The 20652-nt window shown below is 33.9% G+C and overlaps 1 protein-coding gene across 2 annotated transcripts; it reads right to left on the bottom strand.

Moving 5' to 3' along the window:
• Positions 1-1010: 1010 nt before the first annotated feature.
• LOC146133610 (integrin alpha-2-like) lies at positions 1011-18735 on the bottom strand. Of its 2 annotated transcripts, none has more exons than XM_083396633.1 (29): positions 18494-18735; positions 17369-17550; positions 17148-17279; positions 16685-16820; positions 16263-16419; positions 15851-15995; positions 15224-15357; positions 14549-14686; positions 14149-14278; positions 13617-13754; positions 12991-13149; positions 12097-12847; positions 11748-11863; positions 10668-10832; positions 9861-10016; positions 9296-9448; positions 8332-8553; positions 7750-7877; positions 7516-7632; positions 7023-7262; positions 6669-6812; positions 6439-6581; positions 6193-6331; positions 5751-5840; positions 4792-4960; positions 3936-4042; positions 3448-3555; positions 2843-2980; positions 1011-2350 (listed from the first exon to the last, which is right to left on the bottom strand). In XM_083396633.1, exons 1-29 carry the CDS (start codon positions 18667-18669, stop codon positions 2171-2173), a joined length of 4893 nt encoding a protein of 1630 aa, XP_083252759.1. In that variant the 5' UTR covers positions 18670-18735; the 3' UTR covers positions 1011-2170. The 2 variants fall into 2 exon arrangements, with proteins under 2 accessions (XP_083252759.1, XP_083252760.1); XM_083396634.1 differs by lacking the exon at positions 18494-18735 and adding an exon at positions 18007-18124.
• Positions 18736-20652: the final 1917 nt, after the last annotated feature.

The raw sequence follows: 20652 nt of genomic DNA, 5'->3' as shown, positions 1-20652 counted from the left end.
ATGTTATCAGATCGGTACTGTTACTACCCGGTTATCGCACGAGTACCGATACTACCACGCGGTATCGGGTATCGGCTCCGATATTATCGGACATCCCTAGTATGATTCAAATCAGAATTATTAAATATAAATGTGACTTGAAATTGAAACCAGTATATTTGCTTCAAAACTTTAAACTGAACTGTTTGATGAGTTTAAAAATAGGTAATGCCATTTTTTTTATGTGAAAGCCACTGTAGCTCGTGTGTAATCCTAAATCGACATGGTTCTATAAATGTTTTATTCTATTATTTTCTCAATGAATGTCGTGTTGCTTTCCATTTAAAACATTTAAAACCTGCATGGTCCAGCATCTCGTCGTTTCAAAGTAAATTTTCGTATTCCGTTTCACTGATTGCCAGTTGACGTTTAAGTAGTTGTACTCAGGAAAAGGGGAAATGTAAAACATCTGTTTAATGTTAAAAAAGTATTCGAAAGTCGTGTTATGCAAAACGAAAGTCGCGTTATGCAAACATCTGAAGCTGCCTTTTACAATTCAGTATGTAGAGATAACGTTCAACAATTGTAAAAATTATCTCGTTTTGCCCAATTACCAGTGTTGAAACGAGTCAGCTTGAAATGACCAAGTCCGGTCATTTGAAAAATAACACAAGTCCAAATCTTTACTTACCAAAATTAAGTCCTTCAAAAAAAAAAATTAGTCCCTTTTACCAAAATTAAGTAACAATTTTAATTGAAAAAAATTGATATACCCCTTCCATCGCAAACAGAATCTCTGGTAGCAACCAAAAACATACATAATAGTAAGCAAAGTGTTTAATGCCGAACAGTGAATTGGATAAGTCCAGGTCAAATCATTTGCACACAAGGCAAAAACGACCCCGATAGCGTTACAAGGTATTTTTTTGCAAATAAGCTAACTTTGCTATTGACAACACTAAACAAGTTGCTTGATTAGATATCTATTGTTTTTGCTTGATTTTCAGGCAATATTTCATTTTTTAATTTTAATGTAGCATAACGTATAAGAAATAAACAAGCTACAAATAACGCACCAAAAACTCGACAAATAGACAAAGTCTTGAAACACCGATTATATCGATGAAAATTGCACCTGAATCGGAAAAGCAGTTTTCGTCAGAGCCAAAAACTACATGCTGGGCTGCGAAGGCGGAACCGGACTAGGGACTCGACCAAATCAGCTTATTTAGCTTGAGTCGGACTCGAGTAAGACTCACCAAGTCCCGAGTTCAACGTGCATGCGCAGTATCAAATTCGAAACTGTTAGGCCGCAAACTGTAAACTATAAAGATGGAATAGCGTATGGTGGAATATTTTACAACCACGTATTGATTGTGGATGACTTATATTATACCCCTATGAGTATATCCACCCTATTTTGGTTACATGAAAGGGTGAAATACAGTCTGTAGGGTCGGAGCCGGACACGGGACTCCACGCAATCGCACATTTGGCCAGAGTCGGACTCGGACTCTAGTTAATTTTTCTACCGGAGTCTTAAGTTAACTTTACTTCAGGAGTCCGGCTGTTTTTAAACGTACTCCGGAGCCCTTGTTGAAATAAATTTTGCCTTACCCCCTTCTAAACTCTACGTAAAACCTGACGATAAATACAGTGGCAAAGTTTCCGCAGTCGATTAAAAAAAAAGCAAATGAGCAAAATTTTTTGTCAATGTTTAAAAGCGAATAGAAGCATCATCTATTCGAATAAATCAACGAAAATAAAAACATAATCACAAAAAGTTTAAAACTGTTTTTCACAAGGAACGTTTATATATGAAGGCAATTTCCTTGAGATTAATGAGAAACTGAAACAAGGAACATTTATATCTCACTGTACAATAATTAATCCCAAGGCCCAATTTAATGACTAAGATATACCCCAACTAAAAAAAGATCAGTCATATAGTTTTAAAAAAGTTAAACGAACTGCTTAAAATTACCATACTTGAAAAACAAAGATATAAGCAATTGGAACAAAATTCTAAATACAGCAACAAAATATGGGTATTAAAAATCAAAACCCAATTTCTATAGCGTTTTGAATTGAATACACGTTTTTGTTGGGTAGGCAAATACTGCTGTAAACGCTCTTTAGGGAATTTAAGCACTCATGCCATAAAACGTAAAACAAACAACGCATTGTGATATCATAAGGTCGGCGATTGGGGAAGTCCCCGCTGAAAGGTGGACAGTTTGTGTTCCCCGTTCTTTGGATGATCTCTGCTGCCTTCGTACAGGTTTTGATGGGCGGCCGTGTACTGGTAAGTGTTCTTCCACTCGATTTCGTCTTCCATATGCTGTCTGTACTTGCTCTTGAAGAAGCCAGCCTAGGAATTTAAACAAGTGTGAATTTCGCTGAAAGTTTCCAGTATTACGTAGTAAGGATATCAAAGCCCATTTTATTTCAAATGAAGTAGGTAGCTTTTTAAACGTTTAATAACTCTTTATATATTTTGAATATCTTAAAATTCTTACCAAATCATCCAACCATTATGCTCCAAAGTTTCCAGCATTGTAAACCAATCATTTCGAAGTAACTAAAGTCCCGAGTAAGTCATTCGCAAAATAATTTTTCACGTTAATTACGTTTTTTTACGTTGAGTTTTACATTATTAAGTCAAATAGAAGTCATGTGGATCTAAAGCAAATGGCAAATCTACAAAATTAGTGAACGCGCTTGATTCTAAGTGATATCTCATAAAGAACATTAACAACGGGAGCATTCAGAGGGGTTTACCGAAATCATACTGCTTCTCTCAGATTGTGTTTTGAATATGCGTATATGTTCACTGCTTGCGACAAACAGGCGCCAGACTTACCCTTTTAAGCAAGAGCATCGTGATAAGCAGGAGCAGAATACCGGCCGATATAGCGGCGAAGTAGATCCACCAGTTGGGCTTCCACTCAGATCCACCTCCCAGTTCAGCAAAGTCCTCGTTAAACGCATGGGTCGTAACCTGCAAGTGACATCGATAAATTAAAAAGTGCCAAAATAAGACTATAAAGCTGAAGTTGGGCACACTGTGCACGGATATGTCATGTACCGTATACAAGCTTGTATCGAAACGTCTCAATTAAGATGACGTCGATCTACTCGACCGTTTCGGCTTTGCAATTCATTATCAAGCTGAAGTTTTTTAAATAAATTAAATAGTACAGGTACCAATGAAACGCAAGGTTTCTTAAACTGGGGTCTACGGACCCTTCGGGGGTACGTGAACTAGTTTTGGGGTTCATAAATAGAAAACTTAGTGAATTATTTGAATAAAATTATGTTGCAAAAGAAACTAGATTAATTAGAACGAAACGCTTTGGGACCCTCTATTTAGACTATTTTATACTGAATTTATTTTTGAATATTAGTGCATGAGTTCGACCAGAAAACGTTTCGTGTATAGCTTTTATGAGCAAATTATATACTTACACTTGATTGCTTCGCTTGCAGAGCCTTTCCCGTCTTAGTGACGAGAAACTTCGAATTGTTGGTGAATGCAATTGCGTGCGAGGATATGGAGGCTTTCCAAATACGAGCCTGAGTGAATTTTCGATTAGTAACGTTATTTTACCACGACCTTTTTCATACGCAAAAAAATGGAAAAGGCCATCCACCCGGACACCAAAGTATATGTTCAAGTCCACGTAGCCTGCAGTAGATAATCACCAACGGGTGCAAGCGTAAAAGACCGATTCGGTCAAATAGCCTATATATAGGCACCTCCTGGGGCAATTTACCCGGCTAACAAGGTAGCGTTATTGAAAATACAATCTTTGAAATTATGCAAAACTGGGAAAATTAAATCTAATACTACCATCACCCATACCCAAACGCCAACCCTAACACAAATCAATAAATAATCACGTATGGATGGAACGTGCAAACTACTCAGTGTTTCACAATCGCTTAAAATGTACCTCTTGGAGCGTATTTTTCCACACCCGGAATTCGAGTTGTACACTGACCCTTTCCGACGGCTGTATTTCCTCAAATGTGCAAGTCAGGGTCTCGCATATTACCGATCCTGTAAAATAAGAACAAACCTAAGGATCTATAATAATCAAAAACAGCTTTCCTGGTAATTGTAATACAATTAACAGTGGAGCTGTTTTTGATTATCCATTGTTTTTGTATCTGGTAGCAACAGTTTATATGTTAAGCATCTATGTTGCCCTTAGTAATTACCAAGTCATATATCAAAACTATAGAGACCCTTTGTCATATGCACAGTGGTAGTATCTGTACTCGTGTGATACTAAAGTGGTATCGGTGCCGATCCGTAACACAATTGTTGTACGAGTTTTAGTCAAGATTTGCAAACAAACACAGTAAGCTTATCTTGAGCGGTTACCAGTTAAAAAAGTTAACACTTCAAAGTAACTAAAATTATCAATGCTTAAGAAACTTGGCCTTGATACCGAGATAACATAACTTTGAACGTTTAATTTCATCTGTTCTGCTTGTTTGAGCATAATAATGACGTCATTTTGGTATCGTTTAACCCAACTAGCTAGTATCGGAATAGAAGGTCAAGGTCAATTCTCAATTACAACATGACAAATATAATTTAAACTGGAAACTGAATGAAAACCTCAGCTTGTGTGGATATACTGTACGTGTAAGGTATATTACAAAAACAAATTCCGTGCACGGAATGATGTTTAAATCGAATTTAAATTAAGGTCCGACAGACAAAACAAGAAAAACTTTTAAACTAAACAATTTCGTAGAACGTGATTTCAAACCTGACAAAACATTTGTGTTCTACGCTACCTGATTTGCAGTCGATGTTGACTTCGTGAAAGACATTTTGGGTTTCCTTGTCTTGTTTTGGGTTTATCTGTGGGCTTCCAAAAACAACGGGGCCTTTACCGCGATTCGACATCAGCTCCATGTGGCCTGTCTTGTTTATTTGCTCCGAGTTCACCAAAACTTCCAGGTCCTTTAAAGTTAAAAAAACATTTATGTGAAATGCAGATTACAACAAAGCCCGTAACAGATAAAAAATGGTTGTTTATGTTGAGCATAATGGTTTTGGGTTGTAGTAAGACGAATAGTAAGAATATCAAAGCCCATACAGAAGTAAGTATCATTTTGAACGTTTCGAATAACTCTTTATTCATTTTCAACGTCGGTTGTTTATTTATTTCGTTAAAAGGTATCAAAACGTTGGAACTATGTAGAAGAAATATATATTTTAAAACCAATTACGAAACTATTTCGTTTAAGACATGGAAATAGATTTATTTGAGACGTTATACGATGTCACCTACTTCCTACTCAATTTGATATCCAAATAAAGTCACAGCAATACTTTAATTCATATATCAAACCCCATATAACAATTTTTAAATGATGTTTATTTATAAATCAAAAAATGTATAGGTTGCCGAAACGTTGGTTAACAATTACACTTACCAGAGGAGCTGTTTTTTTTTATTTATATTACCATGCCTGGTAGCAACAGTTTATAGATGTTTATTTATATTAGATTTGTGAAAAGATTATTTTATAAAATATTTGCGACTCTTGTATGTAATCGATTTTAATCCCGAAATCAACATAAAAAAGCAATAGCCACGAACATGCATTAAATGACACAAAAGTACGGAGTTGTCCGATTTAAAATTCTTCAGAGCAACTTGTTTATTTGACTTGTTGTTTGATAAACATTATTAGTCTTGCTTAGAATATATTTAGCAATTTCAAACAATGAAATAAAACCAACCCACCTTGCATTTGCAGTTGTATTTTGGTTCGCAAATGACCGTCGTAAGATAAAGTATGTCATGGCCGCCTTGTGTTTCAGTTGGCCAACTAATCTAAAAGGTGTAAGCAAGTGTTAGTCCTCAAAATACTACAATGAGGTATCTGCTTATAACATTGTATGCATTTTATCAGGGACAACCAAACAATATTACAAAAAATACATGTTCATTGTTCGATAATAACTAATTGGCCAATTTTCTTAATTACTCAGTTTAATTTAATAGTATGGATATTTTTTTATCTAATCAAGTATTTTTTTATTTTTAACTTGTAGTAAGTTAAATACAACAATTATTTTTATAGGCTAACATTAAATAATAAAAATGAATTATTTTTAAATGTTTAGCAACTTGAAGAACACACAATAGACATGTTTAATATAATTTTGTCATATTTTTATTTCACCTGCAAAGTAGTATTTGGTATTTTTGCTGGGCCTTTGTTAGTCATAGAATACTTATGAGTTACAGCGGGTCCGATTTCGTCAAAATATAAAATTGAAGATTGATTTCCAGAAAACTTAGTCTGTTCTTTTAAAGCAGTCCTACAAAATACATGTTTTAAAGATAAAAAAGAGTTGATTAACCAGACATAATTATTTAAATTTTTAAGAAAATGTCTTCCAGTTTTGTGTTTAAAATACAACCTTACCCAATAAACTTATAATTTGATTGAAACAAAACTTTCATATCAATATCACAGTTATTGTTGCTTGGCGTTCGATCTGAACTTGAACTTGTTGCATTCATATTGAAGCTTAGTTTTCCACCCCGAAAATGACCTTTTATGCCGAACTGATAGAAAATATTAACGCTAGCTTAAATATTTAGGTGAGTTTTAAATCACTACTAAGAGCCCATTTCAAACAAATTTAATTTTACCTGCAATCTGAACAGACATGTTTCATTTGTGTTCATAATTGGCCTTGTGTGTCTCAATTGAAGAATGTTCAACCTTTTTATGGTTTGTTTGCTATTGTTGTCTGATAATAATCCAAATCCCATGTTGCGAATGCATTTTTGCCCCTTCCAGAAAAAATAGTTGTAAAAAGTTATCAAAAAACTGTTTTTGTTTGAAAATAGAAAACGATTTGTTTCAAGTGTTTCAGTTTTTTTGCTAGCTAGTATTAAGCAATTAAAAAAAACTTTAGTCCTAAAAATCATATTAACGTATTATGTTGCCCATCAAATTAGATTTACATGAATTAAACAATGCTAGAAAAAAAAAAAACTCACATTAACTGGTGATACTTGAACAAGGTAGAGCTCTTGACTGTTAAATGTAATATCCATTTGAACATCGTAAGCAACATGGAAAATATTGGTTATAACCACATCGATAACAATCATTTTTTTCAATCCGATTACCGCAATTCTGTTTATTTGATTTGGAGGTAAAGGCTCACCAGAACTAATACACTGTACATCGAGGTCGGACTGACAAGTTTTATTTTCACAGTTGTTTGCAAAAGTGATCTAAAATAATTTAAGGAATGAAGTTAGTTTTCAGGACTCTTTTAAATTAGGGCCACACACTATTAAAGGTGGCCACTGTCATTAAAAAATAATAAACTGTATCAAAACATTGTTTTTTTTTGATAAAAAGCTCATTGTACGTTTATTTAACAAAATATTAAAGTCAGAACAACTTTGCTAATTTTAACATAGTGAACTACACAAATATATATCCTACAGAATGCAGGCTTTAATTTATTTAAACTCATCTTACATTTGTTTTAAATTCTTTGGAATCAAACACATTTAGGACTGCTTTGAAGTTTTTCTTCTCATTCAAACGATATTTAAGCAAAACGTTTAGTGGTGTCAGCTGGTGTCTAACTGGAAGCTTAAAAAAGTGTTAATGCTGTTTAGAAACGGCAATAATAATTATTTTTAACATAAAAATCACAGATAAAAAAATAAAAATTATATGTTATATTATACCAATCGAATTATTACCTACTTTTATGTATAGAGTTGCATGTTTACAAGTTGTTTGGTTTGTCAACACATTAATTGCACCACGCTTCTTTGAAATTTGCGCCCTTGGCTTGGCCAATTCGGTGTCAGGTTGCAGTTCATAAAACAGAGCTGAGACAAAAATAGGCTTCAGATGATTTGCAAGCTTTACTAACATCTTCAAACTTGCAATTTTAACAGTTATAGCTATGGCGATATATGCTTGGTAGCAAAATAAGTGCTCCTACAATGAGATCTTTGGAATATTTTATAATATAAATTTATTTTGCAAGCATCTAGTAATCAACGTTTAATACTAAATTTAAACTTGTTTTGTTTTTTAGTTTTTATGAAGAACATTTTTGTTCCTATTTCTGAATTTATTCTGGAGTTCTTAAGACAGTTTTAAATAAATACCGTTAGCCAAATAAGTAATAATGGAAGAATATTTAAAAGCGATTTTTAGTTATTTTGAACATGGTTGCTGACATATGGTATGAATATAGCGTAAGTCAAAGGACTAACAAAACTTATTGAAGTTGTTTAACAGAAATATTACCCTTGTCAAATGTGGTGCTTAACTTACCAACAGAATCTGGTATAGATACTCCCTTCGCTGAAAAGCAGACTGAAACGTTTGAGCAAAGGGCCGTTCCATTGTTGCCGCATATTTTTGTGTATTCGTCCAGGTTACCAGAAGAAAGGTTAAATACGTTGGGAAATGCAAAGAGCTGTACGGTGATATGAATTACTGGACGAGTATAAAGGACAAACACTCTGTCATTTCCGGGTGAACCGACGGCAATATCTGTAAAGTTTTTAATTAATCTTTGAAGATTGTTTTTGGTATAAGTTTAAATACAAAAAAAGAAAAAAAAAAACAATTAGGCACAGAATTCTAAATCATAGCTTCAAACTAAGGATACCCAATACTTGACTTTTTATACCGATCTTATACCAAATGTCGTTATTACTATGCTTAAACAAGCAAATCTAATGAAATTGAAACGTTCAGAGGTATTTTTCTCCAGGTTATAAGGCCAACATTTCCTTAAAAAAAAAATCTAGTTTTTAAATAAATTTCAAAAATATAGGTTTTGATTAATTCAGCTTTTAATGTATAATCACCCTTAAATATGCTGTTGCTACCAGGCATAGTATATTTAAAACAGGTTCCTCTGGCAATTTATATTATTTTCTACCAACGTTGTCCCTGACGAAAGGCTTGCCGGATAGTAAGCCGAAACGTTGGTAGAAAATAATATAAATTGCCAGAGGAACCTGTTTTAAATAAATGTATAATCACCCTTGTGAATATGTAAATTAAGGCTAAAATAGATGTATTAACCTGGCATTGGATTGGCACCGATACAAGCTTGGTATATAGGAATAATATTACCTCTTGGTATCGGGTATCAGCTCTGATCAATATTATCTAACATCCATATTTATAACACATAAATAATGCGATTTTTTACATAAACCTATTTGGCAGAACAATTATTATATCTAAAAAAAAAATGAATGGTAAAAATTATCCTGAAACAAACCGTTGTAGTCGTTTCCGTCAACATCCACACCGGCAAAAATGGAAAATCCAAAATGAATGGGGGAATTCTTCTTTTTGTCAGAGGCCTTTAAAATTTGTGTCGGTTGTCGTGTGATTCCGATGTCAGGTCTTCCGTTGTAAATGTAAACTGCACCTAATTAACAATTTATTATGTTTTTAAACATGCTAATATGTTTTATTTTACAAATTGATCACTAAACTCTTAAAATGCATTGATCACCTATTATTGAGTTGTAAACAAATACATGTTTATCCAAGGTACACTTAAGTATAATGCAATGATTTAATTTTAAATGGTAAACATCAGCATTTAAACTCAATATTTTTTTAATTATATTATATATATATATTTTTTTTATTGCAAAAGGATATCCGAATAAAATAATACGAAGGATTTACATGACAAACAATAACTATATTTCAGTTGCATATGCTTCTTTAAAAATTTCATAACACCGAATGTGTACAACTGTACATGATACACAACAAGACCAAATCCACTTAAGATATCACTACCATAATTTAGTTTAATATAAAATACAAACCGTCCCCTTCGAAGTAAGATGGCGCCCCAACTGCAATGTCATTAAATCCATCCTTGTTAAGATCCCCAGCCGTTGCAATAGAAAATCCAAACCGGGCCCCCCTTTCCTCGAGACCTGACAGAACTACCTCTTTTGGTAACGAAGTTCCTCCGTTTTCTAAAGAAATATCACATTCATTCAGTCATTGGAACATTCATACACAAGTGCGTGCATTGTACAACGACACAATGGCCTTTCAGAAGTAAAATTGACCAACGATAACGACACACATAGCACAGTAAACTGGGAAACCTTCTAAGAGGCGAACCAAAATCAGTTGATCAATAAGGGTTTCATGCAAGCAAGGCCAGACTAGAAAAACAACCAGTCTCCGGTGAGGTTCGAATTCACAATGCAATACCGCGATGGACTTAATGTGGCATTTGTAGATTTCCTTCTATATGAAGTTGTGCATACAAACAGGATGCAGCGGGAAATTTTTGTAGCCTGGTCTTGCTTGTACTAAATCCTTCGCTCACTAAGCAATGTTGGTTAGCCCTTCTAAAGGCTCTCGGTGTAACTGTAAACGAAACTCAAACTCTTATTAGAGATGGGTTTAATTACGTTTTTGTCTCTTGTCGTAAACAAAAATTACAAACAACTTGTATACATGACTCAAATATTTAGATACACCAATCGTTTTTTTTTTAAATGCAAACAAAATCATTTAATTTAAAAAGTTTAAGCTGTGTTTACTGTTTAGACAAATATTTTTCTTACTAAAATATTCAACAAAAAAATCACTAAAGTTATTCGACAACACTTGACCTGATATATAAGCAAACACTCTTCCTTCGTCTTCATACTTTTCAAGCCACAAGGGGGCAGCAACAAACAGTTCGTCAATGCCATCTCCGTTGGTATCCGTTGCACACATTGCATAACCAAAGTAGCTTCCCATTTGTTCGCCCTGGTGGATTTGAACTATCCTATCTGCAAAAATTTGTACGGGTTTAAAAATCGTAATTTTGACATATCAAAACAAATAGTTTTGGAGCATAATAGTTAAAGGTTGTAGTAAGCAGATTTGGACAACTAGATTTATTTTAGCTTTTTAAAATTAGATTAGACTTAAAATTAGATCATTTCAGTTTTTCCAAATTAGATTAGAATTAGAATTAGATCATTTTGAGTTTTCTCAAATTAGATTAGAACTAGAATTACCGAATTCTTAAAAAAACGAATTTGAACTAGAATTTAAACTAAAATTACATTTTATTATTCACAATCAATTACATTTAAATCGAGAAGTATTTTAATAGGAATGTGCATGTCAATTATGTGTGTGCTAATTTTTAAGCATTTTAGCATAGCATATAATTTTTGGTAAAATCCGAATTAGATTAGAACTAGAATTAGAGCACACAAGCAATTCACAAATTAGATTAGAATTATAATTAGCCGCATTTTGCTCTAATTCATTGAATTAGAAAACTAGAATTATCTAGTTGTCCAAGTCTGGTAGTAAGACGTAATAAAAATATCAACATACAGAAGTAGGTAGCATTTTGAACGTTTGAACGTTAACATTGATGTTAAAAATGAAAAAGAGTTATTCGAAATGTTCAAAATGATACCTACTTCTGTATGGGCTTTAATATTCTTATTAAATAGTGTTTTTTTACAATTTTAACGGATTTAAAAAATTTTAATGTTGCATTATTGTAAGAAACTGAATATTCTAGTTATTTCAGTATAAAAACAAATAGAAATTCCAAAACACTTTTGTTTAATATAGAGTTGAAATCACATGATATGATTTATTCGAGAAAAAAGTCAGTAAATAATCATCTATAGTACAGTTGGTCTAACTACTTCAAATATAATGCGTTATGAAATTAAAGGTACCCTTCGGCCCACTCTTGTTGATTACGTACACCTCCCCCTTTAAAAGGACTTTAGGAGCTCCAACTGCAAACTCTTCTTCATTTTGACCAGTAAAGCTTCCTGGTGTCATGGAAAACCTAAACATTGTAAATGGCAGCATATCAATCCCACGTCATTGTATTGGTTTTACAAAATTAATGTGCGATTTAATTTAGAAAACAATTGGTTAGAAATACTCTCATAAAATTATTGCAAGGAAAAACAATACCTTTGCTTTTAAAAGCTATTTATTCTAAATGTATAGTAATGAAAAATTAAACATTGAAGTTTAATGTGCTTTACAGTAGAACAAAATATTGAAGCTGTTTACCCAAAGTAGGCATTTGAAAGCATTTGCAAGACCACGTCTTCTCGAGGTTTTGTTCCTTCACTTAAACTTTGAATTGTAGTCAAAATATTGACCTTAGGTTTCAGGGTAGGTTCACTCATAGGTAGAGTTGTATCAAGAGTAGCACTAATCATTGACATTGTAGAAGTTGCTACTGCTTGATAATCGGCAATTGTTGGCGAACTTTTAACTTTTGATGTCTGGGTTGCATTACTAACGCCGATATCTGTAAAGGATTGCTGGCCAATAGGGCCACTTGTGGTATTTAAAACAGCGTAAGTCATTAAAGGTTCATTATTTCCACTTAAGCTACGCCGATGCCTTTCTGTGGCCAATTGCTTGTCTGCTTCCGTTTGACCTGACTCTGACAAACCCAAAGTTTTAGCGATGTCTGTGTGGCCCAAAACTTTATCTACCGCTGGTGCATCTGTTGGGGCCTTTGTGGCGGTGATTACATTGCTTTGGCTGTGATGTGTTGCCTTTGAATGATGAAGGAACTTTTTGGCGATCTCAGAAACCCGCCCGGCAGGCAATCGAGTGTAGTAGTCGACCAGCAGATCCTGAAAACTTGTCGTTACTGGAATGTGGAATTGTGACGATGCCCCTTGCTTGTTTGTGTAGGTTGCGTAACCTCCCGACCAGTCGTTGAGTCCTGGTAGGCCCAGAATTACACTCTTGTTTAGAAACGCTGAGCTAAATCCCGCTTGACTTTGCTGAGTTGTGTAAGTCTTTCCTGGTGAATAACAAATTTACAAAAAGTTACAAAACACGCGGAACACTACAATCAAATATTAGAGTTATTTTGTCTATATGATAGTATTTACAAAAGGAATATTTCATATAAAAATGAAAAAACTACGTATTTGTATATTTTACCTTGGCTTTCCAGGGCAGTAATACTTTGTTTAATTTTGCTTCTGATTTTTTCCAAAGCATCAAAACTGTCAAGCTGATAGACATTTGAAGGCTCCGAAGCTATATCTTTAAGTTGAGATAGTGACACCTTTCCAACTCCAATGGAAATCATAGAAATTCCTATAGAGAAAAAGAGGGATGTAACCTGAAATATTGACAATTATAGTTCACCTTATAGTAGTGATTCCCAAACTGTGTGCCGCAGCACACTAGTGTGCCTCGAGAGTTTGTCAAGTGTGCCGCAAAACTTTTTGTATTTTTGGAAATTAATTTATTTGTATTACCAATTGGCATACACGTAAGCATTTCAGACATAAATACGCACTATCCATTACTAAATATTAATATTGAGACGATTAAATATAGTTTGTCATGTGTGAAGGGCGATTCTAAAATTACTGTAAGTGGTTCTGTTGTTCTGTTAAAAGTGTGTCGCGAAATATTTAAGGTTTATTTTGTGTGCCGCGAGCCAAAACAGTTTGGGAACCATTGCCTTATAGGTTGTTCCTATTTGGCTGCAAAAACACATAACACTATGCAAAAATTGGAAGGTTTTAAAACCAATAAAGAGTTTACTTTTTAGTTACCTTTGGCTTTAGCTCTAGTGGCAGGTCCAGTGACATCATCATATGACACAGCATCTGTTATTACCACAGCAACTTTTCTTGCATTTCTTCTCATTCCATGAGACGGAGTAAACATCACATCCGTGAGGAAGTTTATAGCTACAAACAGCAAACAGTTAAAGATTGTTCAAACAGCAAAAGTTAAAGCTTGAAAACCAATTTTCTGAAATTATAGAGTAAAAATGCTAATGCTACCTAAGAAAATATTCCCACAGATTTATAAAAGAAAGATTAAAGTTATATTTATTAGTATTGCTCTAATTTGTGAAAAAAATATATTTCAAAATAGCAATTGATTTGCACCGTCATATTTTAAAAAATTTAATTGACTTTTACTCCAAATTATGCTTAAACACTGTTCTGTTCCTTGATTTTAAAACTATATTTTAGGATAGCATTGTTTTTAATTCTAGAAATAGTTTTGCAAAAATAATCAAAAATGTTTAGCAAAAGTTACTTTTTATATCATAACGGAACAATAATGTATTTATACCTTTTCCTATTAAAGTGTACCCGCCAAATGGTTGAGCTTTGCCCAAAACGTCTCGTATATCTTCAATTTGGTGAAACTCGTTCAGGTGAAATAAAACTCTGGTTTCCTTGTTGTAAACAGCAATACCAACCTTATTAAACACAACTTGTAATTAAAAGGGTGATCAAACAACATTAAAAAGTTGTAATACTTTTGTAATAACATCAAGATGTAATACACATTGTTTTGTTTTTCGTTTTTTATCACACATTTATTGTTTGGGGTTTGGTTCAAAATTAAAATTTTTTTGACAATTTTCTAGTTTTTCCAGGTTTTGATACTTTTTTATTTTGTGTTGTGCAAAAAAATTATAAAATTCTAGAAGTAAATAAATTATTTTCACTAAAAAAGGCTAAAACACCTGGGTTTGATTGCCACTGATTGGCAGTGAGCTGATAACATTTCTCAGCCAGTATCGGACGTTAATAAAATCCGATTCCAAAAGACTGGCACTCTCATCGACCAAAAACACTAGATCCACTTGCCCGGCACCACATGCCTGTGTACAAATAGCGTTTATTGTAGTGTGGTAATGGTCCACTAATGTGTTGTGTAACAATCATTGTGCAGTTTTGTCCTAATTGAATATGTTTTTGTTTTTTTTAGCACAACTATTTTTTTATTTTTTTTTTTTTTTTTTTATTTTGTAAATTTTCTTCACACTAGTGAACACTAGTGAAAAAGTTCCATAAAAACACGATGTTGATTTTAGCCCAACAGCCAAAACATAAAAAATTTCAAACAAAATTGTATTTACTTTCAATATTTTGATGTCCACAATTTAAAACATCTCTTTTTATTTATTTTATTATATTCTAAAATATTTTAAAAACGTATATAATCAGTTTAAAACAAAACTTTTCAGTTTACCAAACTTAGAATAGGCAATCTAAAAATGGTCGTTTGAGATGTCATGGCATTTTTTTCCAGACTAGTAATGGTCAATGAGAAACAAATAAGTAAAACATATATTTGTAAATAATCTACTAAAAAGTAGTTTTTGGTGCAAAGCATTAGTATTTCTATGGTGGCCTACTTGTTTCCAAGTTGGAGATAAAATGGTTGTGTCTTTCATGTTGAAATTACGGTCAAGTAAGTAACACAAACCCTTGGCTTGGATACTTCCACTACAATTGTGTTTCCAAGTTGGGGAGCAAGCCAACAATTCACCTTAAAATCAGCAAATAGCAATTTGCTGTTTATAAGTAACTGATCGTTATATATTCAAATTCCGGATGCCCAATAATGGAATTTGTGCCAAATACTTAAAGCAAAGTCAGTACTAGTATGATACTATGGTGGAGTCAATACTGATCTGTCACCAAATTACAGTCAGCATTGTGGTCATGTTTTTTATAGTAAAAGGTTAATTTCTCAGAAAATATTAAGTGAAAATTGAAAAGTAACTAATCTTTTTCGGTTAAGCACTGTAAAAAAAGAATTTGGAAATTTAATTACCAATATGCCTATTTGATCGCTGTGTAGGACAGCCATGCTAATTTTTGCAATAAAATATCAGTAGCACACATCTCTAATTTTTATGAATTACATTTTCACACAATTTCCAAACAAAATAATTTGAATGTTCAGAGCATAAATTTTAATTGATCAGAACCTAGTGTTGGAGTTGTTTAAATAATTTTTTTTTCACAGTCCGGTTTACCTGTATTTGGGTTAACATTGATTGCTGAACCAACTGATTGTCCTTGGGTTTTAATATCCTCACTGCACTGGCCTTGAAGTATTGAAACATCATCAATAGCCACATCTGCCTCATAACCATCACCTTTGATGCCCTCAAAAACTATCTAAAAGTAGATAAATCCCATTTTAAATTTTTCAGATAAAATTTACTTTTGTAATTTTACGAAATTATGAATAAGACATTCATATTTTTTTTTAAATAACTATTTTTGGGCTTTGAAAGAATGATGTTAACAACGAATTTACATATAGAAAGTGACTTTCTGACAGTGGCAGATTACTAGAGTAAAATGTCAATGCTATAGATACTTTATAAGCATAATAATTTAGAAATATTTTATTCCCAATAGATATCAGCAAAATCTGCTTACTTTGTAATTGTACTTTGCAATAACAGTGACATAACCTTCCAACCAAATGTCACCTTGCTGGCCGTTTTCGTTCCAGATCATAATCAGACCGGTTTTGTTCATACGAAGATAAACATTTAAGCTTCCAATGTTTTCACCATACATGTGGTACCAAAACCTTTAAAAATCATTCAAGTTTTAAAGCTAATTTTGGGTATATGTCATAGCTTTTTAATGTATAAATGTAAATTATAATATTTTATTGAGTCATAATGACCTGACTAAGAATCTTATGCTTAATTTAAAATTTGGGAAAATCTGGGCTAACTAAGGTTTGCCAAATTTGGTTTAAATTTTCATTAAATTACAACTAAAGTCCAATTGAAATTGGCGCATGCCTTCTAAAGTTATTTTTTATTCAAATAAAAAAACTGTCAACCAACCTGACGCAAGCACCAGAAGTGGCCTGAAACTGCGGAGTTGTTACCATTCCAGATTGGCCCACTTGTTGCCTTGTGCTTTTCCCCAAAATTGATGTTTCCATGTAAAGGTAGTGCCCAGTGCCGTTTTCTTTTGAATCTAAGAAATTAAAAAATCCATTTAATATACTTTATGTTTTTATTCATGTTTCATAGAATATAGTAATAAGGACTAAGTGAAGAACTGTTTTGCTTAGCCTGCACATTTTTAAAAAGAGCATTCTGAAAACAACATTTTACTAAAACATAAATAAAATTAGGGTATAAAAAAATAATTAAACAGCTAATAATCGCAGGGTAACATAGTGTTTAAAATGGAGGCTCTGTTTTCAATTTTACGAACAAAAACTAACTTCTCTATTTCATTTTTTGCCAAAATAATTGCCATATAATTGATGAGCAATTTTCAGGTATTTTCGTTGTGTACCTTCATAAGTGTGGTCATTCCAAGGACCAGTATCTTCAGAAGGTGTGCTTCCACTAAACCTTGTCCAATTTATGTCCTGATTTGGCAAGTTTTCCAATGTGCAATTCTCAAAGTTGCAAGTAAATACATATTCTAATAAAGAAATGGCAAATAAGATAACAATGTTTGGGAAAAATTACTTTGTGTCTTGAAAGCAAATCACATTTTTGAACGGTGGTAACCTTTTTCTCGTGCTGAAGGATTTATATTTAACAGAGAACAAGATTTTTTTCTTGCCAAACTTTTGTTGACAGGTGGAGTCAAATTACACATAAAAATAGCTCCGTTGGGTGTTGTTTTGGCACTGTGGACAGCCCTGGTTTGGGTCCTTGTACTGGAATAAGTTGGCGCCCCAACGATCAACCTGAAAATATAAAAATATCATTAGTTTATAAAATTGTGAACAGGAATTCAAGAAACTGCGTAGGTTTGTTAAGTCTGAGCTAAACGGAAAAATGTGGGTGTTAGGTATTTTTGGAACATTAAGGGCGCTAAAGACAAGAGGTTAAACAGCGGATCTTTTGTTATGCAAAATATTTAGTCTAGGCCAGGGGTTCTTAAACAGGGATACATGCACCCCTTGGTGGTACGAAGCACTAAAGCAAGGGGTATGATGACATACAGTATGAAATTATGCGCTTTTTGGGCATATTTGTGAAGAATGCGAAATTTACGAAAAGCAACAATAAAAGCCATTAGTGAATTGACTAGTTGTTTGTGTGTTGTAAATATTGTTGAACTTACAAGACTGTATTTATTGCATGCATTCAACACATAAGGGATAAAAACATTGATTTCAAATTGTTACAACTTTATTTACTTCTGCCGGGCATTGTAGACAGGGAGTACGAGAAAATTTCATGAAAGCTCAAAGGGTACTAGCGCTCAAAACGTTAAGAAACACTGATCTAGGCTATTTTATTTTTACTTGTTGTCGGCTGCTATTGCGTTAGGGGAATTACCAGAACTTTAACACATCTGTAGAATTGGAGGGAATTACCCTAAAACGCTATGTTTGCCACTGGAAAGGACGTGTCGGTATATCTTATTATTTTGCCAGGCAGTTTTCTATGGATTTGGATGTAGGCTACTGAGTTATTGAAACTTAACTGTGACTAAATTATTTTTGTGTACCAAATAACTTGGTTCGGATCATTGTTTTGGGGCGAAATATTTTCGATATTACGTAATAAGTTTCGTAAATAACGTGACGTCATGATTTTCGCCCATAGCCTTGCCCCCCTTTTTGGCTTTGCAATTCATTATCAACCCTTGAATAGATATGATAGTAGTATGAATAAACTTGCCATTTTCCATTCGCGTTTTCGTTCATTGAAACGCGAGTTCCAAAATGTACATTTCTCACAGGCGAACGGAAGACCTTGCTTTTCGGAAGCTCTTGGATGTTAAAAGCTTCCGCGAACACAGTAAGGCACGATAAGAAAGCAAATAAAAAGGAACAAACATCTCCCGATGGCATCATACTTTTAATTCCTCAAGATTTCGCTGCACTAATACATCTGCATGTGTGTACTTCACGGGTTAACAGTTTACCTATGTTTTGCAATAGAAAGTAAAAAAACAGTCGACGTGTTTAAAGGCAATCTTAGAATAGGTGATTTAGAATATCGTATGCTGCATTTTTAGAAACAATAAAGACCAAGCATCAACTTAAATTAGAGACGAAACTTTGCCCCGTCGCAATATATAGATAGCCTAAATCTCACCTAACTTAAACAACGTGCTTCTAAACAAACCAACATTTTCTAACGACTGCGTGCCACAGGGACCAATGTGCGTTTTTTACTTAAAAAAAAAAAAAAAAAAATTAGCATGTGTCAGTATTCATTGACTCATTTTTTTACAACGGGTAAATATCAACCTAGCTATCTTATATTATAACACAAAGTATTTCCAACGTTTTCACGACCCTTGTTATTTTGTTAAGGATAAATTGGCTCCGATATACCTCTTAGATTCACATTGGCCTAACCTTGGCCTGCAGTCTTTCGAATGCTTTTAAGTTGCATAGCAAGACTAGTTCCGCCTTCTCTTGTTACATTAGCTCGCAAAACAATGCCTTAATTGCCCATCCAAAGCAATTCGTCTATCAGCACGAGTAGAAAAATGCTTGTACCATATGCTGTTATAGACCCTATACTGAAACCCACGCATGCTGCTACTACTACTGAGTCATCGATCCATCATTGGGAAAACAACAAGCGCTATAAGCAGCCGCTAGCAGTATTCGCAGCATCAGCACATTGTTAATAAGTCCCGGTATCGCATTACCCACTTCCGTGCCTAAACTAAACTGCCTTTAGACGCACGGGCTCTCGCCTAACGACGGAATAAAAGGTCGAAAATGTCCGTGTCCCATCGAAACCACGTCATATTGCAGTTTCCTTAACGGGGCGAAAGTTTTTCAGATTGCTTTTTACTACATGCAACGGAGCTGGCCTTAGATGGCTTTTTTAAGAGACGTTTAGAAATTTTGGAAGGAATAATAATCCCGCCACAAATGCAGGTTTTCGTATAGTTAAACAAATCTACGCTATATATTTTAGTTCAGCTAAAGTTAATGATACAAGACATTGGGGATTGTTTTCCACATCGACATAAAATTCTGAGAAGAATACCACATTTGCCATCATCCAGACACATCTTCTAATGCAAGTTTAATTTTGGTAAAAAGGAGGTGTAATTTACTTAAACCAAGATCAACTTGACATATAGGCACGGTACGTCTTTTCGGCTTAATTTTAAAAAACATACAAAACATCAAAAGAAGAGAAACAACAACTAAACATCCATTATCTTGGTATCTGTTCACCCTCTTTAAACTGAATCTGGCGCCTCTGGAGAATACTAACACATACGACCGATTTACTGCTTGACATTTATGTTGCAATATTCCATGTGATGTGTGATGTCTAATACTGTATTGCCAGGCTCAAATAACAATCTATTTCGGATGGCTCTTTCTTCTATTCTGAAATCATGAATGCTTTTGGTAATCTTCAAGAATATATAAAACTAGGACAATGATTCAAGGTAATTTTTGGTGTAGATCACCACAACTTGAAAAATGCTAACCATAATTGAGCTTACTAAAAACCTAGGGTATCCAGCTTACGGCACAAATCAATAACCTGAACCTACACGTTACGATGCCAGACGTAGTCTTAAAAAAGTCACGTCTTGCTTTCCAAATCGCGACCTTAAACAAAAAGGTTATCCGCTATTGCGACCCCGTGGGACCGTTCCCTGAAGCATTGCCGTCTCGTAAATTCGAGACATGTACAGCTTTTTTAGGCGTTGAGTTTCTTTACCGTTAAAGGCGGGGAAATGAAGGACGTTTCCGTCGAATTGGAGACAGTAAAGAAGCCATTGCCCCTATTAACTTTGCGCCTACCTTGCCATTAGAGAGCCAACTCCTAGACTTCGACCAAGATGCTTAACGTTT

The sequence above is a fragment of the Ascidiella aspersa genome, chromosome 9, assembly GCF_963924565.1.
Source record: "Ascidiella aspersa chromosome 9, kaAscAspe10.2, whole genome shotgun sequence".
NCBI classification, from domain to species: domain Eukaryota; kingdom Metazoa; phylum Chordata; class Ascidiacea; order Phlebobranchia; family Ascidiidae; genus Ascidiella; species Ascidiella aspersa.
The sequence above is the reverse complement of the archived record's forward strand: the minus strand, read 5'-3'. Positions and strand labels throughout refer to the sequence as shown.

What these genes read in the sequence shown, in the direction of transcription:
- LOC146133610 (XM_083396633.1), bottom strand. Translation starts at nt 18,669, where the DNA reads ATGATGCCATCGGGAGATGTTTGTTCCTTTTTATTTGCTTTCTTATCG. An exon ending in ATCTATACCAGATTCTGTTG is followed by an intron (nt 7,878 to 8,331) that starts GTAAGTTAAGCA and finishes TTTTTGTCTCAG; the next exon opens with CTCTGTTTTATGAACTGCAA. An exon ending in ATGCAACTCTATACATAAAA is followed by an intron (nt 7,633 to 7,749) that starts GTAGGTAATAAT and finishes CACTTTTTTAAG; the next exon opens with CTTCCAGTTAGACACCAGCT.